The sequence below is a fragment of the Pleuronectes platessa genome, chromosome 15, assembly GCF_947347685.1.
Source record: "Pleuronectes platessa chromosome 15, fPlePla1.1, whole genome shotgun sequence".
Classification (NCBI taxonomy): Eukaryota; Metazoa; Chordata; class Actinopteri; order Pleuronectiformes; family Pleuronectidae; genus Pleuronectes; species Pleuronectes platessa.
This window is the reverse complement of record NC_070640.1, coordinates 16,169,258-16,191,274: the sequence shown is the minus strand read 5'-3', so window position 1 is coordinate 16,191,274 and position 22,017 is coordinate 16,169,258. Positions and strand designations below refer to the sequence as shown.

Below are 22,017 nucleotides of genomic sequence, written 5' to 3'. Positions count from 1 at the left end.
AGCTCTGTTAGACTGATAATGAACTTAAGATTATAAAAGTGAAACTTATATATATATATATATACATATATGTTATTAATGATAGTACCACAATAATACAATAACAATTGTAATACTAAAATGATAAATTTAATAGAGTAATACTATATGGGTTCTGTGGCTCTAGCTCGAGAGGGAGAGAGTGAGCACCATCTCTGGGAGAGATTGATGTTTAATTATTTTATTAGTAATGACATTAATGTGTATCTCTGCTGTAAGTAAGACACAGTCTCAAGGTTTTGCCAGAGATAACTGCTGCCGCCCTGGAATCCTGGAACCAAAACCATCTGAAGTCGGAAAACTCCCCGAGAGAGAACGTCTGTATAGTTAAGCTTTTGTGGTTATGACAGCCCGTCTCTGCTCTGTCGCCCGAATAATTCTCAACAGTTTTCCCAAACACTTTGTTTGCTGATATTATCATGGGACTCTCACCAAGTCACTGCAACATCCCACCAGCCAATCACAGAGCAATCCCAGAGTAAAACGACAGCGTCGGCATTTAGCATCCAGCTGTTAGGTTACACGAAAATCTATTGAAATTCAAATGAATCTCAAGACAACAGCAGCCTCCTGTCAGCCCTAGTTTCCCCCTCCACTCTTCGCTGGGATCTTTCAACCTTCAGTGGATAGAACGACGCACGGTGTGTAGAGTTTGAGACTAGAAGGGTGTTTTCATCTGCTGAAGAAGATCTGTCTAAGTTGATCTGTGATGTGTGAACCTCCAGTGCAGATAGGAGTAGGAGGAATTCAAAGCACTCAGAGTATAATGGTATATTCTTCTTTTGTTTGGTGAAAAATCATGTCGGTCACAAATTATGATTCAAAGCAGATTATTTCCGTGCATCTGAAAACGTGGAGGGCGTCTATAGAGGTGGTAGAAACTCTTTGTTCTTATGAGTGTCTGGATTTCATTGGCTGACGGATTATCACAGCCACTTGCATTATCCTCATTCTTTGACCTCCAAATGCAGATTTACTTTTGACAAATCTTAAAACCTTTGAATGTATGAAACTCTAACTTGACTGACACCTCTGAATGTTGCCCCGTCTCTCCTGATGTCAGACAAAGTCTTGGCATCCTCCTCCTTTGCCATAAGTGCAGCTTTTGATGTCTTGGCATCCCCCCCCCCCCCCCCCCCCCTCTCTCTCATCTGCAACAGTCTGAGTCCTCTCCCTGCATCATGAGACGCTTCCTCCCCTGGTTCCTCCGTCAACTTTTATTGTGACACATAGTGATATATCTCAATGAAGAATTAAAAAATAGGATTTATCGTCGCTGCGGCACCTCAGCACCAGATTCATCCACCTTCCTCGCCAATGTCTTGCTTTAAGAGAAACTAATCTTCCTCAAACACAACAGTGATAAATTTCAAATCGTAAATTTGCAGCCCAATTACTCCACTCTCCCTCTCCACTCATAACTTCTCATCAACACTAGTGTCACCTCATCCCCCAACCCTCAACCGCGGCGCCCTCCTTGCCTCCAAGTATGTCAATGACACAGAAAAAAAAAAAAACGGCTGCCTCTCAGTGCAGAGAAATGCTGCCTATCTCTGGCACCACCTGTGTAACTCACTGCCGCGGAGCTAATCAATGTCTTCATCACCTCCAGACTCCGTTCCGGCACCACTGCCTCCTGCGCGCCCTCAATAAAACCTTCTCAAGTTAAAAAACCTGTTGCTTGTGTACGTGTTCAAAAGGCCACCACGCCAGTTTTCCTTCCCGCCGTGAATGCAGGATAATTTTTGTTTGGATCATCTTAATATTCAACATTTGGTGTTTGATCGTCGGAGAAAATCGTCTCCACAGATCTGCCCCCTTATAAAGAGTTATTCAGGGCCGACAGCCGTCAGTTTCGCCTCTTCTGTCAGCCGCTCTGAAATCCCGCCACATTTGCCCTAGCTGTCATGGCCGGCTCTTTGTCAACAGATTGCACAGAATCTGCTGGATAAACACAGCAAAATTGAAAATGAAACTTGGCAGCTTTCACACACACCCAAACAGACACACTCACACATGTGCATGCACACACACACATGCTCGCTCAGTATCTTAGAAACCAGGGCAAACACTTGTGAATAACCTACTGTAGACAGTTGCCCTTGAAAGGGGAGAAGAAAAAAAGGAATAGATGTGGTTGAGGGCAGCCACTCATATGGTTTTCCGCAAAAGAAAATAAAACACAGTTGAATCTTATTCAGAATTCTATTAGTGTACTTATTGGAATAATTCATTAAGAGAGTGCGATCACATGACAACTCTGTAAACATGGAGGTAAAATCCTTAAATAGGACATATTCCAGTTTCCATTTCATTAATGACCATGCACCTTCCAGTTTTTCTACATATTCCATACAGTCCTCGGAGGCAATAATGAAGAGGTTGATATTTTTAGCTATAGATAAATATTGATTTGATTAAACAGCAATCATGGGTCAGTGATTTTAATCAGAGGGGACGTATCCTTCCACAGCTCCGTTAAAAATATTCACCTACCTACCACTTAGGAGCACCAGTCACATCAGTCGAGCTTGAAGTGATAATTGCATGAAAAAAAACAACAGTAGATGACCGATCCAAAGCTGTTGACAGCTGTGTAACTGTGAAAAGAGGTCAGCCACAAGTGGGACACACGTCACATGGTCCCACAGGTTTTATTGAAAGAAGCTGTTATGTTGTTACCTGCTGCACTGGAATAGGCAGAACTCATAAATGTGACAATTACGCGAGAAAGGTACATTTGATTCTCCACACAGAGAACATTGTTCACGTTTCCGTTAATATGTTGCTTGTCCGAGTCTTAAGTGCTTCCGTCTCTCATTGTGGTTTCTGTAAAACACTACAATAGGGTTTTGCTTTTGGGGCATTTTCACGCAAGTCCACACTATAGTGTGAACCAAGGTTCTTTTCTTTGTTCCAATACGGTCTCGTTAGGTTTGGTTTCACTTAGGGAATGGACTAAAGAAATCTTGACTTACATAAGTCCTGTCTTCATGACCTATGTAGGCTGTGTCAACCTATACTTAGTTGGTTTGTAGATGGGCATGTGTCAACATATTGTCAATTTGGCAGCTAGTCTTACCATTGGTATGAAGGTGCACTGAGGCTGTTGCTTTTCCTAAAAAATAAAGGTTCATAGTGTAGAATTTAGTGACATCTAGTGGTGAAGTAGGATGTTGCAGCTGAACGGATGGCTACCCTGCCTGAGTTCGGTGATGGAGGGGCGGTGTGTCGGCATGGAGGGGGTTGGGAGAGCACCTCCACCTGTGGCCGGGGATCGATCAGTGCAGCTGAGGGCTGTTAAAAGGAAGCAGCAGAGCAGCTAGAGAGACGTATGAGAGACACAAGGAGGAACATAGAGAGAGAGAGAAAGAGAGAGAGAGAAAGAGAAAAAGAGAGAAACAAGAGACTCATGGTAGACAGAGCTGAGCTGCAAAGCTGCCATGAAACTTTGAGTTGAGTTGGTGAAATGTATGTTTGTTTAGTTTGAGAATAAAAAATGCGAGTGGTTCGTATCTGGTTGCTGTGGTGAGACCCCGGTGGCATCAACATATGCCATTGAGCCGCAATCACTTTCATCTCATCTTACACAATGAACCTTTAAATTTGAAATAGACTGACTAGTTTAAATATGCCAAAAGAGCTTGTTAAGACTGCAAGCAATCCTGCAAGCCTCATTCAGTTTGATCTGGACCACCTCTGTTGATTGGACAAAATTTATGTCCACTGGTTTGGATTGTGGTCTGCAGCATCTTTTACACCTTTGGTTTGCATTAAACTGAAAAGTCAGAAGGTCTGGACCGAACAAGGTGGCTATGAAAGGACCCTCAGTTATACAGAAATAAAAATAAATGAGATCATTTCAGATAATGATGGTGGCTCGGAAATTGCCTAGAATCCTACATCATATTTCTTCCTAATGTTCTTTCCCCGCAAAGTTGTCCTCTCCATTCTGCTCATGTAAAAGTCCTGTACGCACAAGGACCAAACTGGCACTCCACAGAGAAGTGCTCTCCTGCAAGGTGAAGGGGCTATCCTTGATACCTTTGATCCTCTTATTCTTGGCAGTATGTCTCCCTGAAAGGCAAAAGTAATAGAGTTGGAAAACGGCCAGGCAGGGAGTTTAATTGTTGTCTGGGTTGAGTGGGGCTCTGAAAGACTTTAATTATTATGATTATGGCTGTGGCTCTGAGTCCTGTTCTGGTCAGTGCAGCTGCAGAAACGAGCCATAAATCTGGAGATTGTATTTACAGATTTAATTTAATCCACTGACAGATTTAGAAGGTAAAACATCAATAATCGATCCCCTTCATTCTCATGCATTGGTTTTCAAAGATTTGTTGTTGATGAAAACTTGGAAGACAAACGTTTTTTATGTTCACATTATCAGCAAACATTAACCAATATTAGTATTAATTTGAAGAGTATGCTGTCTGGAGTTGTTTCTGGCAACCTGGTGATTTTACATTAAAAAAAAAAGTTTGACTTAGTTTTTGATCTCCTCCAAGTCCTGGTGAAAGTGTTTGGCTTTTAAGCTATTGTAGCACATTTTAAGTGTTTTAGATCAGATTTGTTGATATTAAGATCAAACAGCAAATCAGTAAATGTACAATGGTTATGGTAAGGGGATAAGAGTTATGGGGGTTTAGGGGTTACGATAAGGGGGTTTTAGGGGTTGGGGTTAGAGTTAAGGGGGTAGTATTAGATAGCTAGATTTAGGGGCTAGGGTTAGGGGGTTAGAGTTAGGGGCAAATAGCTAATTCTAAGATCTCGGATGATGAACAAAGTCATATTTTCCAAAGCAGATATATTGGGAATCATGCAACCTGAATGAGATCTCAGTGTTTAAGTAGTGATAGTAATAAGAGAGCTTTTTGGTTCTGGTAGTTAGTCACAGTCACATTTGGTTCATGTCAAAGGTAAAACAATCTCAAATTAAAGACCACAGAGGTCACAGGACGTCTCACTGTTTAGTGGAGTTTATTCGGGGTCCACCTTCTTAATATATCTTATGAGTTCTGTGTAATTATACAGTCGTTTGTTGATGATGCACCGCTTACTGTGTGAGTATCGGGAGTCCCTTTGACACACATACACACACGGTTAAAGACATCTGTGAAAGACTTTCTTTTTTTCAACAGCACGCAGGTGCTCTGTTGATGAAGGTTCTTAAATGAGGTTAATTAAACAGCACGTCTCATCACATCATCACAGGTTCCTCATCTCCACTTGTCCTCATCCACCTCCCAGTAACACAAGTGGATGGGTTTACCCATGGGTTGATCTGACGAAGCAAAAAAAACTGGTGACGGTTGGAAACCGAGAACTGACCTAAAAACATGAATGAACAAATTTCTTGGTAGGTGTTTTTAATTATAAATAATGGAGCAAAATGTACAACTTTTCAATTTAGATCCATAACATTCACAAGAATGTTAAGATTTGAATTCCATTTGCTCTTTAAGCTGAAAACCACTGTAGTTTACTTACAACAATCCCCTTGATGTCATTTCTAGTAAGATGCTTTTCACATTTCTTCTTTGTTTAGAATACTTTCGCATCTTATAAACCAAATCTAATGAATCACATTTATTGTAGTATATACTTAAAAATTAACGACATTTACACAAAGGGTTAAAACAATGGTTATGATATACTTTTCTGTGCTTTGTGTGCATCCATTGTTTTGAAGTTTTCAAGTCTTACACTACAGATGGGTTTTAAATGACTGTCAGTGTCTTATACTTTTCATAACTTTTTATCATACATTCAGTGAAATAAGGGTCATTTTCAGTTTTCATGGTAAATCGTGGTCCATAGTGGTTTTCAATGTGTCTAGTTCTTTGTGGTAAGTCACGTGTTTGTTTGATGTAAAGAGGACATACAGGTTATAGTATACAGAAGAGAGATGAACCGTGATTGTTTTTAATTAAGGAACAGCAATATTTATTTAAACAGAGAAGTTAAAGTGACATAATTGTTCCATATACTGTATAACTTGGAGAACAGGGCTGGACAATATTACCAACATCTACATCACAATGTACATTTAACTTTCCAACGATAAATAGACAATAATATAGAGATATATCTATGTATATATTTAAATAAGTGCCTGATTAATATACACGTTCTAGTATTGGCTTAAGTCCGATGTGTCCAGCTCAAGGTTTTAAACCTCTGGACTGGACTGAAGACAGACCAGCTGAAATGCTGCTGTGGCTGTTCTCACTTATATCAAATGGGATCCAGGCAATTTTATTACTGAAAACTGCCTTCAGTGAATTTAAAGCTTGTAAAGAATTCATGCTGAGTAATTCAATAAATACGGTGGATTGTCAGGCCCTGTTCCAGAAGATATGGCCAGATGTGGGAACACAGGTTTAGATGATCGGTGGAGACAAAATGAAAAATGGAACCAGTCCATGAAGATAACTTTTGCAACATCCCAGAGAGGGTGGAACAAAGAAGCCGAGGTGTTGAGTAAAACCTCTTACAGGTGAATCTGCATGCAAAATCTCTCAGTACAAACATCAGATGGTTCAAATCTGAATAAACGCAGCTCGAATGAACACAACCGTATGCACAACCACAATCGACAATTTCCCCCGCCCCCGAAACTGACCCGATGAAAAGACTATAACACAGACTCCGAAGACTGACTTCCTCCCAACATAAATTTGTTATAATAATGACTTACAATAAAAAACAAGAGATTGTGCTTTCATAACCAAAGTAGAAACAAAGAATACAAAGACGAGATGTACATCACTTATAAAACATTGACACCGCTCTATAAAATCTGAATTTTGAAGCACTTCTGTGGCAGTAAACAATTCCAACGATTTACAAGATGGCTGGTAATGACTGAATATCAACTACAGTAAAATAAGACACGAACGAGCAAAGAGCATGTGGACCGCGTCAAGCAGTCGCCACGGACAATAGTTTTGGAGACACTCACGACAGCCATCGAATGTGCATTCATCTTTACTTTTACTGAGCAGCCAGTGCCCCCCCGCTCCTGGAAGCCGGTCCCCCAAAAAGAGCAGAAAACAACAAACAGTGCATCAGAGTGAAGTCCTAACAGACTCAAACATAAGGGCACCTTTTTTTTCTTTCTTCTTTTTTTTCCAACATCTAATGAGAAATTTTAATTAGAAAATGATAGCATGTGTTGTGCAGAGTCCTTCGTATGAAGCAGCTGGAGGATAGTTCTTCTGTGCTCGCGTTGCTTCTTAGCTTTGCAGGAACTGTGGGAAAATAACAGGGTCATGCAATTTAACACATGTATTCGAGGAAGCAGTAGCAATAACACACAGACACAAAAACAACTATATTTAGAGCTTTGATTCCTTATTGCTTATTGCAGATTCAATATTGCGTTTAAGGCCATGTCGTGGATCATGGATCATGAAAACAACTAGATTTCTGATATATACAATATGCCTACTCAAATACACGCTATTACCATTATTGGCAATACCCTTATAATTACAACTGTCACTTCTGCTCTCTTAATTTATGTCAGACCACTTCTTTTTTATTAATTATTTAAACATGGATACTCCTCTCCATTTACTTAAAACACTTTCTTTCCTAATTGATGCTTTTAATATTGTTATTTTGTTGACATGCTCTGCTACATACGGCATCTACTGCACCTCTGTCCGTTCTATGAGACTGATCCCTCACATGCAGCTCTCTCGGAGGTTTGTATGTTTTTTTTACCCTGTTAAACGTAATTCTTTTTGGTAGTTTTATTAAGTCTTAAAGATTTAGGGCAAAGGATGTGCCAAAATGTTTAGCCCTATGAGACAAATGGGGATTTGTGAATATGGGCTAAAGACATAACATTAGATTGGATTGGTTGATTCACCTCTTGCTCGTCTCCCACCTGTCCTCCCTGTTTGGTCCTTGAGTCTCCACACGACATGAAGGTTGATGAATTGGGATCATCGGGCTCCCTCAGAGCTGGGCCTGATGGGAAAGAGGGGCGACTGTATAGAAGGATGTCCCCGAATTCTGAGGGAGAGGCAAGAAATAAAACATTTGAATTGGCTAGACGCTTCATTATTTATTAAAAAAGAAAAATTCACAGTTTTCATAGAGGGTGTTAAAATCAACCACTGGTACCTGAGTGCTGTCGGCTTCTGCTACTTCCTTTTCCTCCCAGCGGAGTCTTGTGCTTGACCTGGTTATCTCTCGGCTCAGCCGTACCCTCCCTCACCCTGTGAGTCCCCGTGCTGCCTCGTCGACCCCCGGCATCCCCAGAGCCCATCCGGGGCAGCGTGGCCCCCCTCACTTTATATTCGCCATGGGACATGTGGCTGGGGAAACTCAGAGGCATGCAGGAGTCTGTGGAAACAGCACAGCAGAGAGAGACAGATGTACTGTAAGTGTCATCCATAGATACGGAGCAGTAAATCCTCTAATCTCTGTGTAGGTTAAATCTTTACCATCGTTGAAGACGTCTTTGGGTTGGTAGCCCTCCTGACCACACTGGTTCTGTTTATGCCTCCTGGGCCTTTTATGTGTTATTGCGGGACTCATGTTGCTGTCTGTGGACATGGGGCTGCTGGGACGCTGGGGCCGCCGGCCTGAAATCATCACACAGATTTAGCACAATTTTAAATGTTGGGATTGAATAAATGCTACAAATATCAGAAGTATAATATGATATGTTCTACAATAAAGCAGGCCAAACTTTTTTTTTACCTGACTCATCTTGGTATCTACACATGCGCAGGCCTACGGTATCCCGTGAAGAGGCTGCAGCCTGGTTGAAGTCCCCGTCTGTGAAGAAGGATCCTTCTGAAGTGCTGACAACACTGGACCGGCCCGATGAGATGTTGTCCTCAGATGCTGAGCCCCAGCTGTTCACCATGGACCCCGTCACGGATTTGTCCAGATCCCCGGTGCTGGAGGCTGGGGTCTGGTCCAGCCCGTGGAAGAGCAGCTTGTGTGGAGAGGGGTGGTGCAGCTGGTGCTTGTCCCTCTGCCCGTTGTGGCGCTGGCTGTTCCGACTGTCAGCGAGCTCCGTGTCCGCCTCCTCCTCTGCCTCCTCCTCTTCCTCCTCCACTTCCTCTTCCTGTTCGTCGGCTTCCAAGCAGAGGGGTATGGAGCTGTAGGTGTGCGTCGGGGAGAGGTGGCAAGGGTGGCTGCTGGTGTGTTGGCTGGAAAGTGGATGAAAAAAACATCTGTGCATTCTTGTCACAACAATTGTTGAATGCAGGGTCAGGAATACTGAATCTGGTTACCTCAGGTGCTTGTTTCCGTTGTGCAGGTCAGTGCTCAGGTCGCCCTGCAGTGATGTGGAGGGTGGGTGACTATATGACACTTCAGCAGGAGAAGACACCGCCCCTCTAACTGGTGGAGTAGGACAGCTTTCTTTTCTTCCTTCTGTGTCAAATCTTACAAGAAAAGGACAACTGACATGAGGGAATGGCTAAAGGAACTAGGGGTGTGCGCATTAGTCACAGCCCATTAGACGTGAAAGCAAATGCCTGGGTCCTCCATCAAATCCCAAACTTCCATTATCGAAAAATGTAAAAAGGTGTTCATTGAGCTTTCTGCACCATCTGCTTTTGTACCGCCAAAGTTAAAGTGACAGAGTGTGTTTCTCTTTGCTTTGCTATACATTTCATTAAGCACTTTCTGTGACAAATTTCATAACAAATATTGTATAATTAGTTTGGTTAAAAGTATTGCTGGCGACAGCAACAACGTGTTTTGACAGACAGTGTTCACGGCGCACATCCAATTAAGCATGTGTGAGTCTAATAACTTTATTGATGTATTTCCCCCCCCCCCCCCCAGTCATTTAACCCTGGTGGGCTGCAGCCTGCTAATGAGCAACATCATGTGCAGAAGTAGTAGTTTGACATGAAACATTCAGCAATGATTTTTATTTTATATCATGCACTAGTTCAGCGCTAACGAGTACTGCAAGGCTACATCAATACTAATAAGAATATTTCTTAAAAAACGCTGTTTTCAAACTAAAACAATCTCTGACAATACAGGTGTTTTGGCTCAGTATCAGTTTGAGTCCCTGTCCGTACTAACACGTCTGAATCATGTGAACGGTCACGTAGAGGAAGGCCTGACCCCCCCACCGCCCCCACCCCCCTCACTGGACACTGTAATTGTAGACATGTAAGCAGTTGTATCATTGTGAAATGCAGAATTTAACTGCACACCAGCTGTGAGCCAAGACAAGAACGCTGGGTCAGCAACGTTTGTAATTGATTATCCATGTTACATTTCTACACTTGTAGCTGAGGGCTAATGCCTGTTTTCTTCTAGAGGGGAAGAATGTGAGGAGCCTGATGACGTCCAGCAATGCCTACATCATGACCGATGTACACGGTCAGCGGCGTTTTCCAAACACCTCCATTTTAGTGGCTTTAAATCTCATGAAGTAGTGTTGACAACAGGCAGATCTGCCGCAGAGTTGATGTACTTTCAAACTAAAATCTAGTAGTGTGGATGTAGCACTTGTCTGTGCTTGTATGTGTGTATGTGTGTGTGTCTTTTCTTCCTCCACTTACCTCCTCTCCATGGGTAGGCTGTACTCGTCACAGTCCCAGGCATTAACATGAGGAAGAGGAGGAGGAGAAAGGGCTTCTCCCCAGCTCACCACATTATGTTTTGGGAGCTTTGGTGCCCGCGTCCCTTTCTTATGATTCTGACTCCCTGAGAAAGAGACAGAGAAGACAGGAAATTGGCTGAGGTGAGCACAGACTCGCGGATCACCGCACTAAGGTTCACCGTCGGACAGTGTCTAGCTGCTGGCCTCACCTGAGGTGCTGTTGCTGCCTCTGTCGGAGCTGTGGTGCGAGCCTCCTGTGCTGTGATCACGGCTTTGGCTGTAGGCGATGCTTTTGGGATGGATCATTCCTTCAATTCCTTGCAGGTGTTCTGAAGACGGAGTAGAAAACTAATTTAGAACATCTTTTTGGCACAGGAATATATACTAAACAAATCGATTGGATCCATACTTTACCTTTATTCAGCAAGTTTTGCTCAATAACGTGGTACTGCATCTGGGCCACCATCTCCTTCGGTATCGGAGGCGGGTTAGGGGGGTGTTTCCAGCAGGCCATGTCCAGAGGCTCTGCTAAAGCGCCACCAGACGAGGCTTTATTCTTGATGCTGGCTTGGATAAGCTGCGTGGTGGCGTACGGGATGGGCTCATAGGTGGCGGATGAATCCTCTCCGGGACTCGTGTAACTCAAGCTAGAGTTGTTGAAGGTTTTAATCTCATTGAGCTTGTTGGAGAGGTCCACGTCACAGTAAATGGCCGTGTCAGAAGCAAGCTGTTTGTTGTCTGGGTGGTTTCCGTAGTTGGCGATGCAGTCAGCTGCAGAGGGGGTGAAACAAAGCAGCACTTGAAGCTGGAGACCTTCGACATAGCCGGGAGATGTTTGATTTGGATCAGACACACACCCAATATATGTGTCAGATACAATCTATAATGAACCGAGATGTGAACTCGGTCTTGCACTGACCTGGTCGGCTGTATGTTGTCATGTTGCTGTCACTGGTGCCGTTGCCATTATTGCAGCAGTTGATGCTGCAGTCCTTGTGATTGGCACATGCGTTCGGCCAATTGTCTGGCAGCCACAGCTGGTTGAGAGGCTCCCCCATGCTGAGGAGGCCAGGTCTGCAACGAGGAAGAGCACAGCGCTGTCAATCAAAACCTGCCCCGCCTCATAAATCCCACATGAAAAGAGTGTGGGGTGGATGCATTCAGGTCATCAGTTTACAGCGGGCAGACACCTCCCCCTAGTGTTTCCACAGCATCGGTGCATTTCTTCTTTTTTTGTTTGTCTTTATATAACTCAAAGGGACAAAAATATAACTCACCTGCCAGCACTGCACACAGATTCTCCTCTTTGATACGCAACTGCAAAGAGGAACAGGAGGAAAAGAACATTACACCTTGATGAGCTGTCAAAAAGAGGAAGTGCCAAAGGTAGAGGAACACATGAGAGAGCGCCTGAGCAAAGGTCTGAAGTCTAAAGTTTGCTCTTACTTCAATACCTATTTCCTTCCATAAGGCAGAGAGTCTGACTGTCTGATTTAATTTATGTGAAGACAACACAAATAATTGCCTGCGCCTTAACCCTCTCAGCACGACACCGACACTGATTTAAAGGAAAACACACCGTTTGAAAAAGTTTCTCATCCGCCACAAGTGAAACATGAAACAAACAAAATTCCTCGCATAGAGTGCATTCGACTCTTTGCTTATTAAATCAAATGAACCCAACCTAGTGAGCAGGTGTGAGGCACATCCGAGTTTTTCAACCAACTCCACAATTCATTGCAACAAATACAATATGTTCATTTACAGGTAAAGTAGCATTTCCTAGTTTCTTTTTTCTAATCACTTCCCATTGTAGCTCATATTCTGGTTGATATTCTTATTCAGTCAACCTAAGGTTCTTTGCCAAGTTTTTCTTATGGCACAGTCAATTGTGCTTCCCATGTTTATCTCTAAGGAGGTTTTGTTTTCACCCATGTCGGTTCCTTTGTTGATACGTTTTTAAGCAAGATTATGCAACAACTTGGTGGAAAGATGTGGTATGGGTGTGGGTAGAACGTAAGAATTAAGTTTTGGAAAAGATCCAGATCGGTGAGCAGATTCATGTTTTCTTCTTTAAGATCCCTAACTAACCCTAACCCATGATGAAAAAACCTATGTGCGTGTGCGAAATTTGGTGCATCTTGATTAAATTCAAGGGGACTGTTTTGGGCCTTGGTGGAAGGATGTGCTCTACTACTTCTACTACTAATTCTTATTCTTGATGATGTTTTAATTCCAGGAATTGTTTATTTTAACAGATTCTATCTCTTCTATGTTGAGATGTTTGTTAAAAACGATTTATATTCTATGTTATGTTCATTAATAATTGCACAAATATTTGGCACGTATGTAAATTACTGAAATATCTAATTGCAAAAATTGATTCTTCAGACTCCGTTTAAGAAATGCAATTTCATCTCAGGATCTGTGCGGCCTGTTAATAAGGGGCACTGAGGCACCGACCTTTCCAACATCTGGAGAAAACATATAAACATGTTCAACCTGTTTTAAATAGATGATACTAGTTTACTTGTACAATGCACCTGTGAGCATGTTTTCACATTGCATCTGGTCAGTTTCTTCCTAAATACATATACTTCCTGGTGTGGGGCACCGGCAAAAACATTTTCAAAGTAAAAGTCCCCAAACTTTTGGCAACCACGGCACCTGTGGCTGCTCTTTAAATGGTTATTGCAGATTTTCCATAGGTGGAAGCACTCTGCGCCCCAGACCATCCCACTTTCAGTTACAGCGAATAGGTATGGATTTAAGCTTTTTTTTAATCTAATGTCTGTGATTGGTGAACCCTGGATGCTGTTTTAAGCACATCCGCCGGCACTGAGTTACTTCCGCTGCGAGCTGCCCGGCAAAGATACGACGACTTCAAGTGGAACTGCGGCAAATCCGCTAATTTCTTGACAAAAACACTCTTTCACAAGGTGCTCAAAAAGGGAGCTGGGTCCGGGCAGACTCGGGGATGAGCCTACACCCGGGGCTTCTCCCGCTCTTGTTATGAGAAACATACTCTACCAACTGGATGCGGAGTAAACAATGCATTTTATTGCTTCCCCTGTTTGCTGTTTCAAAGTGTTGGCACAGAGGTACTGTGGACAACGACGGGGGTTCAAGACCTAAAACATCTCTCAACAAAATTCAATCGAATGACAGTTGCCACAGTCATTAAGACAACACAGTGACAACAGCCTAAGCAATGCTCAGCACCTCGATGAAGGCAACAGGATTGCTTGTCCAAGTTAAAGCAACTGAAGAGATACTGTACATACCTGCAGGTGTAAAGGTGAATGAAGGGACTGGAGGGAAAGAGAAGAGAGAAAACAGGGTGACACCAGTTCAGAGTACTTTAGCATTATGAAGAAATGTGCTTTAGAGAAGGAGTTATTGTTTTGCGCCTATTCATATAACCTCAGTGTGATGATGCACATCTATTTATATCGAGATCTGATGCGTACAAACATTTAAATAACAACATGTCATCTGCCTTGCCTCTGGCTCAGTCTTTGACACGTGTGTCCAGATGAAGGTTAATGGGGGTGATGGGCGACCAAAGGGAGAGGGAAGGGAGGAGAAAATAATAGTGATATTGGAGCAGACATGGTAATGGCAGGTTGACAGGCCTGTGCCTTCAAGATCTGCGCCATGTTGGGGGAATGACACTTTACAAATGAGCCACTAAAGGTCAGCCTTTGAATGTCTGCATAATCGCGAATGCAAATTTGCTCCTGAGGTCTCGGTGTCGAGGGAAGATTAGAGCGAGAGTATTTTTCAACATTTGATGTGATCTGCTTGTCAGCATCTGAGAATATTTTCGTTAATATCACAGAGATGAAGACAGGTGTTTATTGCGATGGTGACATGTCGTGGCTTGATCCTTTCATCAGACACCTTCAAACATACCCAGAGAAGTAGTTGTGCATTGGGCCTACATATGTACAGGTTGTATATTTGCATTTTGAACCTACATAAATTACACTTATCTGTCAAACACTCCTGTAACTTAAAACAGAGGAACACTCACCCTTGCGGATGCCGGTGTACGTGCTGCTCAGGCCATTTCTCTTCTTTCTGTGCCGGTAGAGCCAGACGCTGAAGATCATGAGGATCAACCAGCAGGTGGCGCCAATGCCCCCGATAAACGCCGGCTGCCTCACCACATCTGAGATGTGAGAAAACGTGTCTCTTTCCACACTGATGTCCATCATCTGGCCTGCAGAGTCTGACAAGAGCAAAAAACAGAAGAAACACAGAAACTCGTGAAAACAAAAACAGAAATGAAAAAGAAAAATAAGTGGAGATTTTAAAATTTCTTTTTTTCTTTTTTTTCCTAATTGGACACAAAGGTAATCACAGAATGGTGCTTTATTCGAAATTCTGTGAACTCTATGCTATGAAATATTATAGATGTTTTCATTTCAAACTTTTACTTCCTAAGCTGGTTCAGAATTCTTACCAAATTGAAAGAAAGTGACGTCACTTTTGACCCCAGGCCCTGCACTGTTGCTGGCTGCGACCTCGACACTGTAGCGAATTCCCGGTGCCAGACTGGAAATGAGCACGGAGAAGGTGGAGCCGTCGACCGACTGGTTCACATGGTAGCGACTCTCATTACCCAGGCACCAGATCTGTGGAAGACGGGATGACAGTGATCGCCTGAGGGACACACATCCGACAACACAAGAGGCACCGGCAGCCTCACAAAAATGCAATTTACATTCTAACTGGAGATTCCTAGGCATTAGATCAGGAGAGAGTGGGGGGGGGGTTCTTTTCTCACCTTGTACTCCTGAATGACTCCTGCCTCCTCCGGGTGTGGAGGCGGCTTCCAAGTGATGAGGATGGAAGTTCCATCGGTGCCACTCTTTGTCACTGTGACACCCTGAGGTGCTCTACCAGGAGCTGATGCAATGAAACATACTGTTAACTATACAGTCATAAACACTCATCTGATCCTGTCTGCATCCCAGAGATGGGACTGCATCCCTGACAGATTTGCATATACAATAAAACAACATCTGTCTGCATTGTTATACAGATACAGATTGAAGGGTATTGCAAGAATTGAACCAATGTTATTCAGTCATTTTCATTATTATCAGCTATTTATAGAGCAAAAAGGTTGAATACTGTTCAGCCGACTGACCTTCTTCCAATGTCCTAACCACCTTGACCTCGCTGTCAGCTCCCTGGAACTCGTCAAAAAAGGGACGCACTTTGAACTCGTAGATGGAGCCTCGCTTCAGCTGACTGATCACCACCCCGTCCTCTCGAGGGGCGCGCACCTCCAGGAAGCTCCACTGCCCCTCAGGCTGACCGTGCTCAGCAGACGCCCTGTACAGCACCTTGTAGCCCTGGGTGTACGGGGACTGCTGCTCGACCTTAATGCGGATGCAGGAGAACTTGAATGTCAGAATATGGAACAGCGAGAGATACAGTGATTCCATTGTGGTTATTATTAAGTCTGAGGTTCACAATAAGAATCCGCATGTGAGTTAAATTAACACACATCTGGGGGGGGTTTGAGCTTCGTCTTGTGAACACTCTGCAGGAAGGATCTGTTAAAACTCAGTTAATTCACTTTGCCTTTAGGGCCAATACAGATTAGCATTTTCCCCGTATCTGTGAATTTTCATTGTAAACCACAATATCAGGTAATTAATAGTTTCCTCTCAGGAAGCTCTAGTTCAAATCAAGCCAGGAGAGAATTAAGCACTTTCCATTTAAACCACACCAATTATGACAAAGGGTGCCTGTGGGGGCGGCAGGCACACACACAGGCACACGTATGCACACACACCCACACAATCACACACACACACGTGCATCCTCTATCTTACTGAGGACACTCTTCAGCATAATACATTCCCTAGTTCCTTACCCTAACCTTAACCATCACAACTAAATGCCTAACCTAAACTTTATTCTAAACCTAACCCAAAAGACAAGTCTTAACCCTCAAACAGCCCATTGAAAAAGTGAGGACCGGCCAAAATGTCCTCACACTGTAGAGTCTATGCTTAAAATGGTCCTCACAAAGTTACAAGTACAGGAACACACACACGGTTATGTCTTCATGACTTCAGAGGACATTACGTTGAGTTACTGGAGACTTACTAAAATGTTAAGTTCAATTTAATGACACTAAGAAAAACTCACCACTGTTGAGTGGATTTATTCTCAGCTAATAAATGCTTTCACTAAATCTCTGTTCAAAGTGTATTTGCTCAATCTTCGTTGAGAGCTCATGTTGCTTAGGAGACTTTATAAAAACATGTCAGAGAAAATAAATCTGCTCTAAAACCCCCCCGATAAAAAACTCTGTCAGCATCTGACTCTGTGTTGATTATTCTAAGGCCTGACCCCTCGTCTTTAAACTCATACTTTAATGTACAGTATCTGTTTACATTTGCTGGTAAAATTGAACATTTGACCTTTTCCCATATTTACCCTAACGTTGACAACTTTGCTTTTACGTAATGGAGCACAGACGTGATTACTGTTGACATGGCATGGTCCCCTTACCATCCACTGCAGCCGGACAGCAGAAGATGACAGGACGGTGGGCGTGTGCAGGTGGATGACTACATCTCCCAGCTCCCTCTGGATGTGACGATGGTCCACCCCCTGCATGGTGGAAGCGCTGTCTATTGGTATCAAAGGAAGGAAAAATGGAATGAAATAGCGACGATGAACTGAAATCGACTCATTCCAACCAAACACGAAAGTCGCCTGCAGTTTTACAGACATCTGTTCTATGTGAACAGCCCACACTGACCCTGTGTTCTGACAGCGTCTGAGATCGGACTGGGGTCACTGAGGCCGTACGCATTCACCGCTCTGACCATGAAGAGGTAGACAGCTCCCGGCTTCAGGTTCCTCAGAACAAAGGTCTGTGTCTTCACGTGCTCGGCCAGGGTCACCCATCGGCTGCCTAACGTATCACTGCAGGCAGAGGTGGGAGATAAAAACATTCAAATACATTATGTTGAAGCCAGACAATAGTCCTGTTATATGCCGTTAAAACACGTCGGACGTTTCATGTCTAACCTGAATGCCTCGATTAGATGAGATATAGGTGCTGCACCGGCACCGGGGCTGGTTTTCCACGACAGGGTGACGGATGTGCGGCTGATGTCGGACACCTCAGGTTTAGATGGAGTGCTGGGGATCAGGTCAGGGTCTGTTTGATGAGGGGACTGGACTCCAAACTCTGCCCCAGAGACACAGACACATTCATGAAAAAATCATTAACTATGACTTTTACGGTACACATTTACTGTCATAACAACTTTTTATTGTTACAGTGATTGACTTTTGACTGTTTCCATATGAATAGCCCACCTTCCACTTGCAGGTATGCTGTCCAGGAAGCCTCTCCATTTGGACTAGAAGCCACACAAGTGTAGAAGCCTGTGTCTCCCAGCTGAGGAGAGATGCCACAGGAGCAGACATTTGTGGTTTGGATTAGCTCAGCACAGTCACTGTAACTGTTAAGTATTAACCGCTGTTTAGCGTCATCCCCTACCTTAGCAGAGTGAATCTCCAGTGATCCTGTGTCTGTTGAGGACATGCGGGACTCCAATGGAGACAGCAGCTTACCGTCCTTCTTCCAGTGGACTGTGGGAGACGGAGGACCAGCGGTTTGGCACCTGAGGACGACCGAGCTGTCCATAGCAACGGTCTGGTTGATGGGTCCCTGCCTTATCACAGGAGGAGGGTGGTCTGACCCAGCTATTAAAGTACAAAAGCAGGAGTGTTTAAGACGTTAGAAACACATTACACATTACAAACATTACAAACTGCACCTAAACACTAAACATTTGAGCTGTGGATCTGAACTGGAAACATCAATATAAACTAAATAAAATAATTTCTATTGGTTGATGAACAATATTATGCCATAGTTTAACAAAAATTCGAAGATGCTATTTGAACAATGGTGGAAATATCCTGTGGTCTGGTGAAGTCTGCTACAAACAAAACATTTAGAAAGAAACTTCAAACCCCTATTTGTCTCCTTTTTTTTAATCAAAATCCAAATATCTGCGGGTTTAAAAATTCCCTCCCTGCAACAGAACACTCCAACTAAAACATGTTCAAGGTTTTGGTGGTGGTGTCAGGGAAGTAAAAGCACCTATTTTGGGTTTGAGATTATTGGTCATTGTAAAACTGTATGGGTTACGTATTTGTTAAGCCTAGGGAATAAAAGAAAAGTAAGGTTAAGATTTTGGAAAGATCTTGCCTGCGTTGATGATATAGAGTTTCATGATTTATGTCTGTAATAAAAAGCTTTAATTTCCTGTTGTTACCAAAGGAAAGTTATTTTCTTGTAATGGGAAATATTCCTTTATGAACAGTCAAAGCAGTAGCTGTGTCTGGTAACGTCATGTCATCTATCTCCAGTCTGGTACTGGTCAGTGACCTGAGTTGCACTGGTGGATTGTCCCCTGTCTCTCTCCCTGCGTTGTTCTCTCTGTATCTGTACCATCGCAACTGAATAAAAGCTAAATTCCAAAAGAGCAATAAGCATACGGTCAATAGTACATCATGAAATTGGATATCGGGAATTGACATTCGCAAAAGATCAAGGCTGAAGAGAGAGAGTACGAAAGATGAAAGTAGAGAAAATGAAAAAGTAATTCTGCCCCAAAAGAAACACACACAAAAAAACTGAAAGACAGATAAGATGTGAAAGATACTGGGAGGAAAATTGGTAAAGAGGGAGAACAATAGCTCCGGCTGGTTGTGCAGGCAGTGGAGGAAAAAAGAAATCAACTTTTCCCCTCCAGCGGAGAGCAACTAATCGTTCATTCGGCAGCTAGGTGCTGCTGGAGCCAACTCCAATCACAACGGCAAAGCCCAACTAATAACATTCCCACTTAGATAACGGAGCTCTCCCTCTCTCTCCCAATCTCTCTCTTACATTTTAAAACCCTGTGAATGGGGGGAGGGGGGGGGGGGGGGGGCAGAGGGTGCCATATAAATAAATAAATATAAATACAACCCAAAAAAGGGGGTGATGGAAGCACACATTTGAAAACTGCCTGCAGTGATGCAGACTGGTTATTTCCATACAAATGCACCACTCCAAATGGGGATGAGATGAGTGTGTGGTGGGATGGAGAAAATTTGGGGCGGAGAGAGACAGGTTCAGACAAGAGAGGAGCGCTACAGACCAATGAAAAAACTGCATCAAACACACAACACCATCTGTTTCCACGTCCATTAACCATAACACATTTTTTTTCCCCGCAGAGCGTATACCTCTCATTTCCCTGCTAGGTGGCTGCAGAGCGCAGACTAAGAGCAGCACACTATCCATTATAACTAAGAGGGCTGCACCCAACTACTCAGTGTGGAGATGCAGTGAATGTCTGCTTAACCCTTAGGCAATTACCTTCATTAATTTAATATATGTACATACTGTAGTACAAAATTACCCAGACACATGTATTCCTGATCACACAGGTCATTTAACTGGGAGTCTGTGGACTTTCTCAATGGTTTGTAATTACTGGTGAGGGCCTCCGAGCGGATTTAAATTGCTTTTTTCAAACAATTAACACAGTTATTTCTTCATCTAGGATTTATTTGACAGTCCCTGAGACACACGTTCATATAAAAGGCACCGATGATCAAAATCATGTGTCAATCCTGCAGTCTTAATTCGCACATATCTACAGGCGAAAGGGACAGAGACGATGTATTAATTCAAACCAGACTCACACATGATAATTATTCTATTTCCCCTTGACCTCTTTATGTATACAACTTTATTGTGACTTCACCCCTAAGATTTTGTGCCCCCCCCTGTCAAAGCAACGAAGGCGGGGCTAATGCACCCCTCCCCCAAACACACGCAGTATCAAATAGAGGCTTCTCTCGTCTCAAACAGTTTGAACTGCTGGCAGCAGTGGCTGCTGCTGAGACAACCATGGTCTCTGTCTCAGCCAGGTTCAAACAGTGTGAGTGTAAGAGACAGCTGAGGAGCAAGAGGGTGGTGGTTTAGGGGTTTTGTTTCAGCATAGATTTGAAAATGAGAGAAGCTTTCCTGAATCCAGCTCCCGAGCGGTCCCTGTAGCCTTCGATTAGAAGGTGTTAACTTTTTCATGCATATATAAAATGTCATAAACCATGTTCAAGCCAAGAATGCAGATTTTGTTTCTATACATTTTGTAATAAATGTGATGCTGAAACATAGCATTGATCTATTTAATCAAACTCAAATTTAAGTCTGCAGTATCTCTCTAACTGTTAAGAAGTTGTGTCTTCGGTGATGTGAACTGAGGCTAAACATTACACACAATTGCCATGGGGACAGGAGAACAACACGTTTTGAAATCCCTCCCCTGACAGTTAGTAGCCAAGGCCAACTACAACACCTGAGGGATGCAGCTCTCACCAGCCTGCAACATGGGCCAATTTGTAGCCTCATATACCTGCTCAGAACTGCAGCAGAAAAGAATAATGCTTATTCAAGGACGGGTACGCTTATAAGGCATTTTATTCAAAGGACAAAAAAAAAGTGGAGCTATAAATGTGCAGAACAAAAAGTCCCACCCCACCACCCACCCCTCTGCCCGACATCACTCCTTCCCCTTCACTCACAGTCTGTGACCTCCAGCAGTGCTTTGGTAATAACACTGCCGGCGATGTTGAGAGCCTGGCAGCTGTAGAAGCCGCCGTCCGAGTGCTGAACATCAGTAATGGTCAAGCTGCCCATCTGGGAGACGGACAGGCGGCTGTAGGGCTGCGGCGGCTGGTAAGAGAACAGGAGACTCTGAGAGAGGAGAGAGAAAGAGGGAGAGATCACAGAGTTGGGAGCCCCCCGTTCCTGAGCGATGACTTTAGCGTGATGACAGACTGAGGGTCACTCTCACCTCGCTGCCTTCCCTCTGCCAGAAGATAGCTGGCTGCGGGTTGCCGGTGGCCTCGCACTGGAAGGTGACCGTCCTGCCCACCGTCACCACCTGGTTCCTGGGGCGTATGGCAAATGCTGGGGGCACTGCAGAGGAAGAGAAGCCCTAATTACCTGGCAGCCTGACACAGTTTCACTATTTTTAAAGACATCAGTGATCTTGGAAAGCTCAAGGAATAAAGCAGTTTAAGAGTGTAAGTAGCAACATCAGTCACTATGTGCCTTTGTTTGAATAGAAAAATAGCAAATGTTTTAAAATTAATTTACCCACACATGACATGAACTACATACTGTATTGGTGGACGGAATTACAGTGTTGATAGGACAATGACAGGGGCTCATGATTTCCTGTGGCGGTCTGATGGTGGATGACGGATGGATGACAACTTACCGGTATTGACTACAAGGGAAAAACACAAAACAGAGCAGTGTAATGAATAACCAGAATGAA

The 22,017-nt window shown here is 43.4% G+C and overlaps 1 protein-coding gene across 1 annotated transcript in view; it reads right to left on the bottom strand.

Moving 5' to 3' along the window:
* Window positions 1–5,948: 5,948 nt before the first annotated feature.
* Window positions 5,949–22,017, bottom strand: part of LOC128457597 (roundabout homolog 1) — an 82,125-nt gene continuing 66,056 nt past the window's right edge. The window contains exons 7-29 of the mRNA XM_053442373.1: window positions 21,529–21,653; window positions 21,257–21,428; window positions 18,174–18,379; window positions 17,990–18,071; window positions 17,696–17,858; window positions 17,424–17,590; window positions 17,171–17,292; window positions 15,792–16,026; window positions 15,426–15,547; window positions 15,102–15,273; window positions 14,670–14,867; window positions 13,918–13,944; window positions 11,911–11,950; window positions 11,553–11,707; window positions 11,048–11,404; window positions 10,843–10,962; window positions 10,593–10,737; window positions 9,300–9,452; window positions 8,758–9,215; window positions 8,499–8,639; window positions 8,176–8,397; window positions 7,919–8,064; window positions 5,949–7,292 (exon numbers count right to left, since the gene is read on the bottom strand). Of these exons, the coding sequence (XP_053298348.1) occupies window positions 7,278–7,292; window positions 7,919–8,064; window positions 8,176–8,397; window positions 8,499–8,639; window positions 8,758–9,215; window positions 9,300–9,452; window positions 10,593–10,737; window positions 10,843–10,962; window positions 11,048–11,404; window positions 11,553–11,707; window positions 11,911–11,950; window positions 13,918–13,944; window positions 14,670–14,867; window positions 15,102–15,273; window positions 15,426–15,547; window positions 15,792–16,026; window positions 17,171–17,292; window positions 17,424–17,590; window positions 17,696–17,858; window positions 17,990–18,071; window positions 18,174–18,379; window positions 21,257–21,428; window positions 21,529–21,653 (3,743 nt within the window). The 3' untranslated portion in view covers window positions 5,949–7,277. The remainder of the gene's footprint in view (window positions 7,293–7,918; window positions 8,065–8,175; window positions 8,398–8,498; window positions 8,640–8,757; window positions 9,216–9,299; window positions 9,453–10,592; window positions 10,738–10,842; window positions 10,963–11,047; window positions 11,405–11,552; window positions 11,708–11,910; window positions 11,951–13,917; window positions 13,945–14,669; window positions 14,868–15,101; window positions 15,274–15,425; window positions 15,548–15,791; window positions 16,027–17,170; window positions 17,293–17,423; window positions 17,591–17,695; window positions 17,859–17,989; window positions 18,072–18,173; window positions 18,380–21,256; window positions 21,429–21,528; window positions 21,654–22,017) is intronic.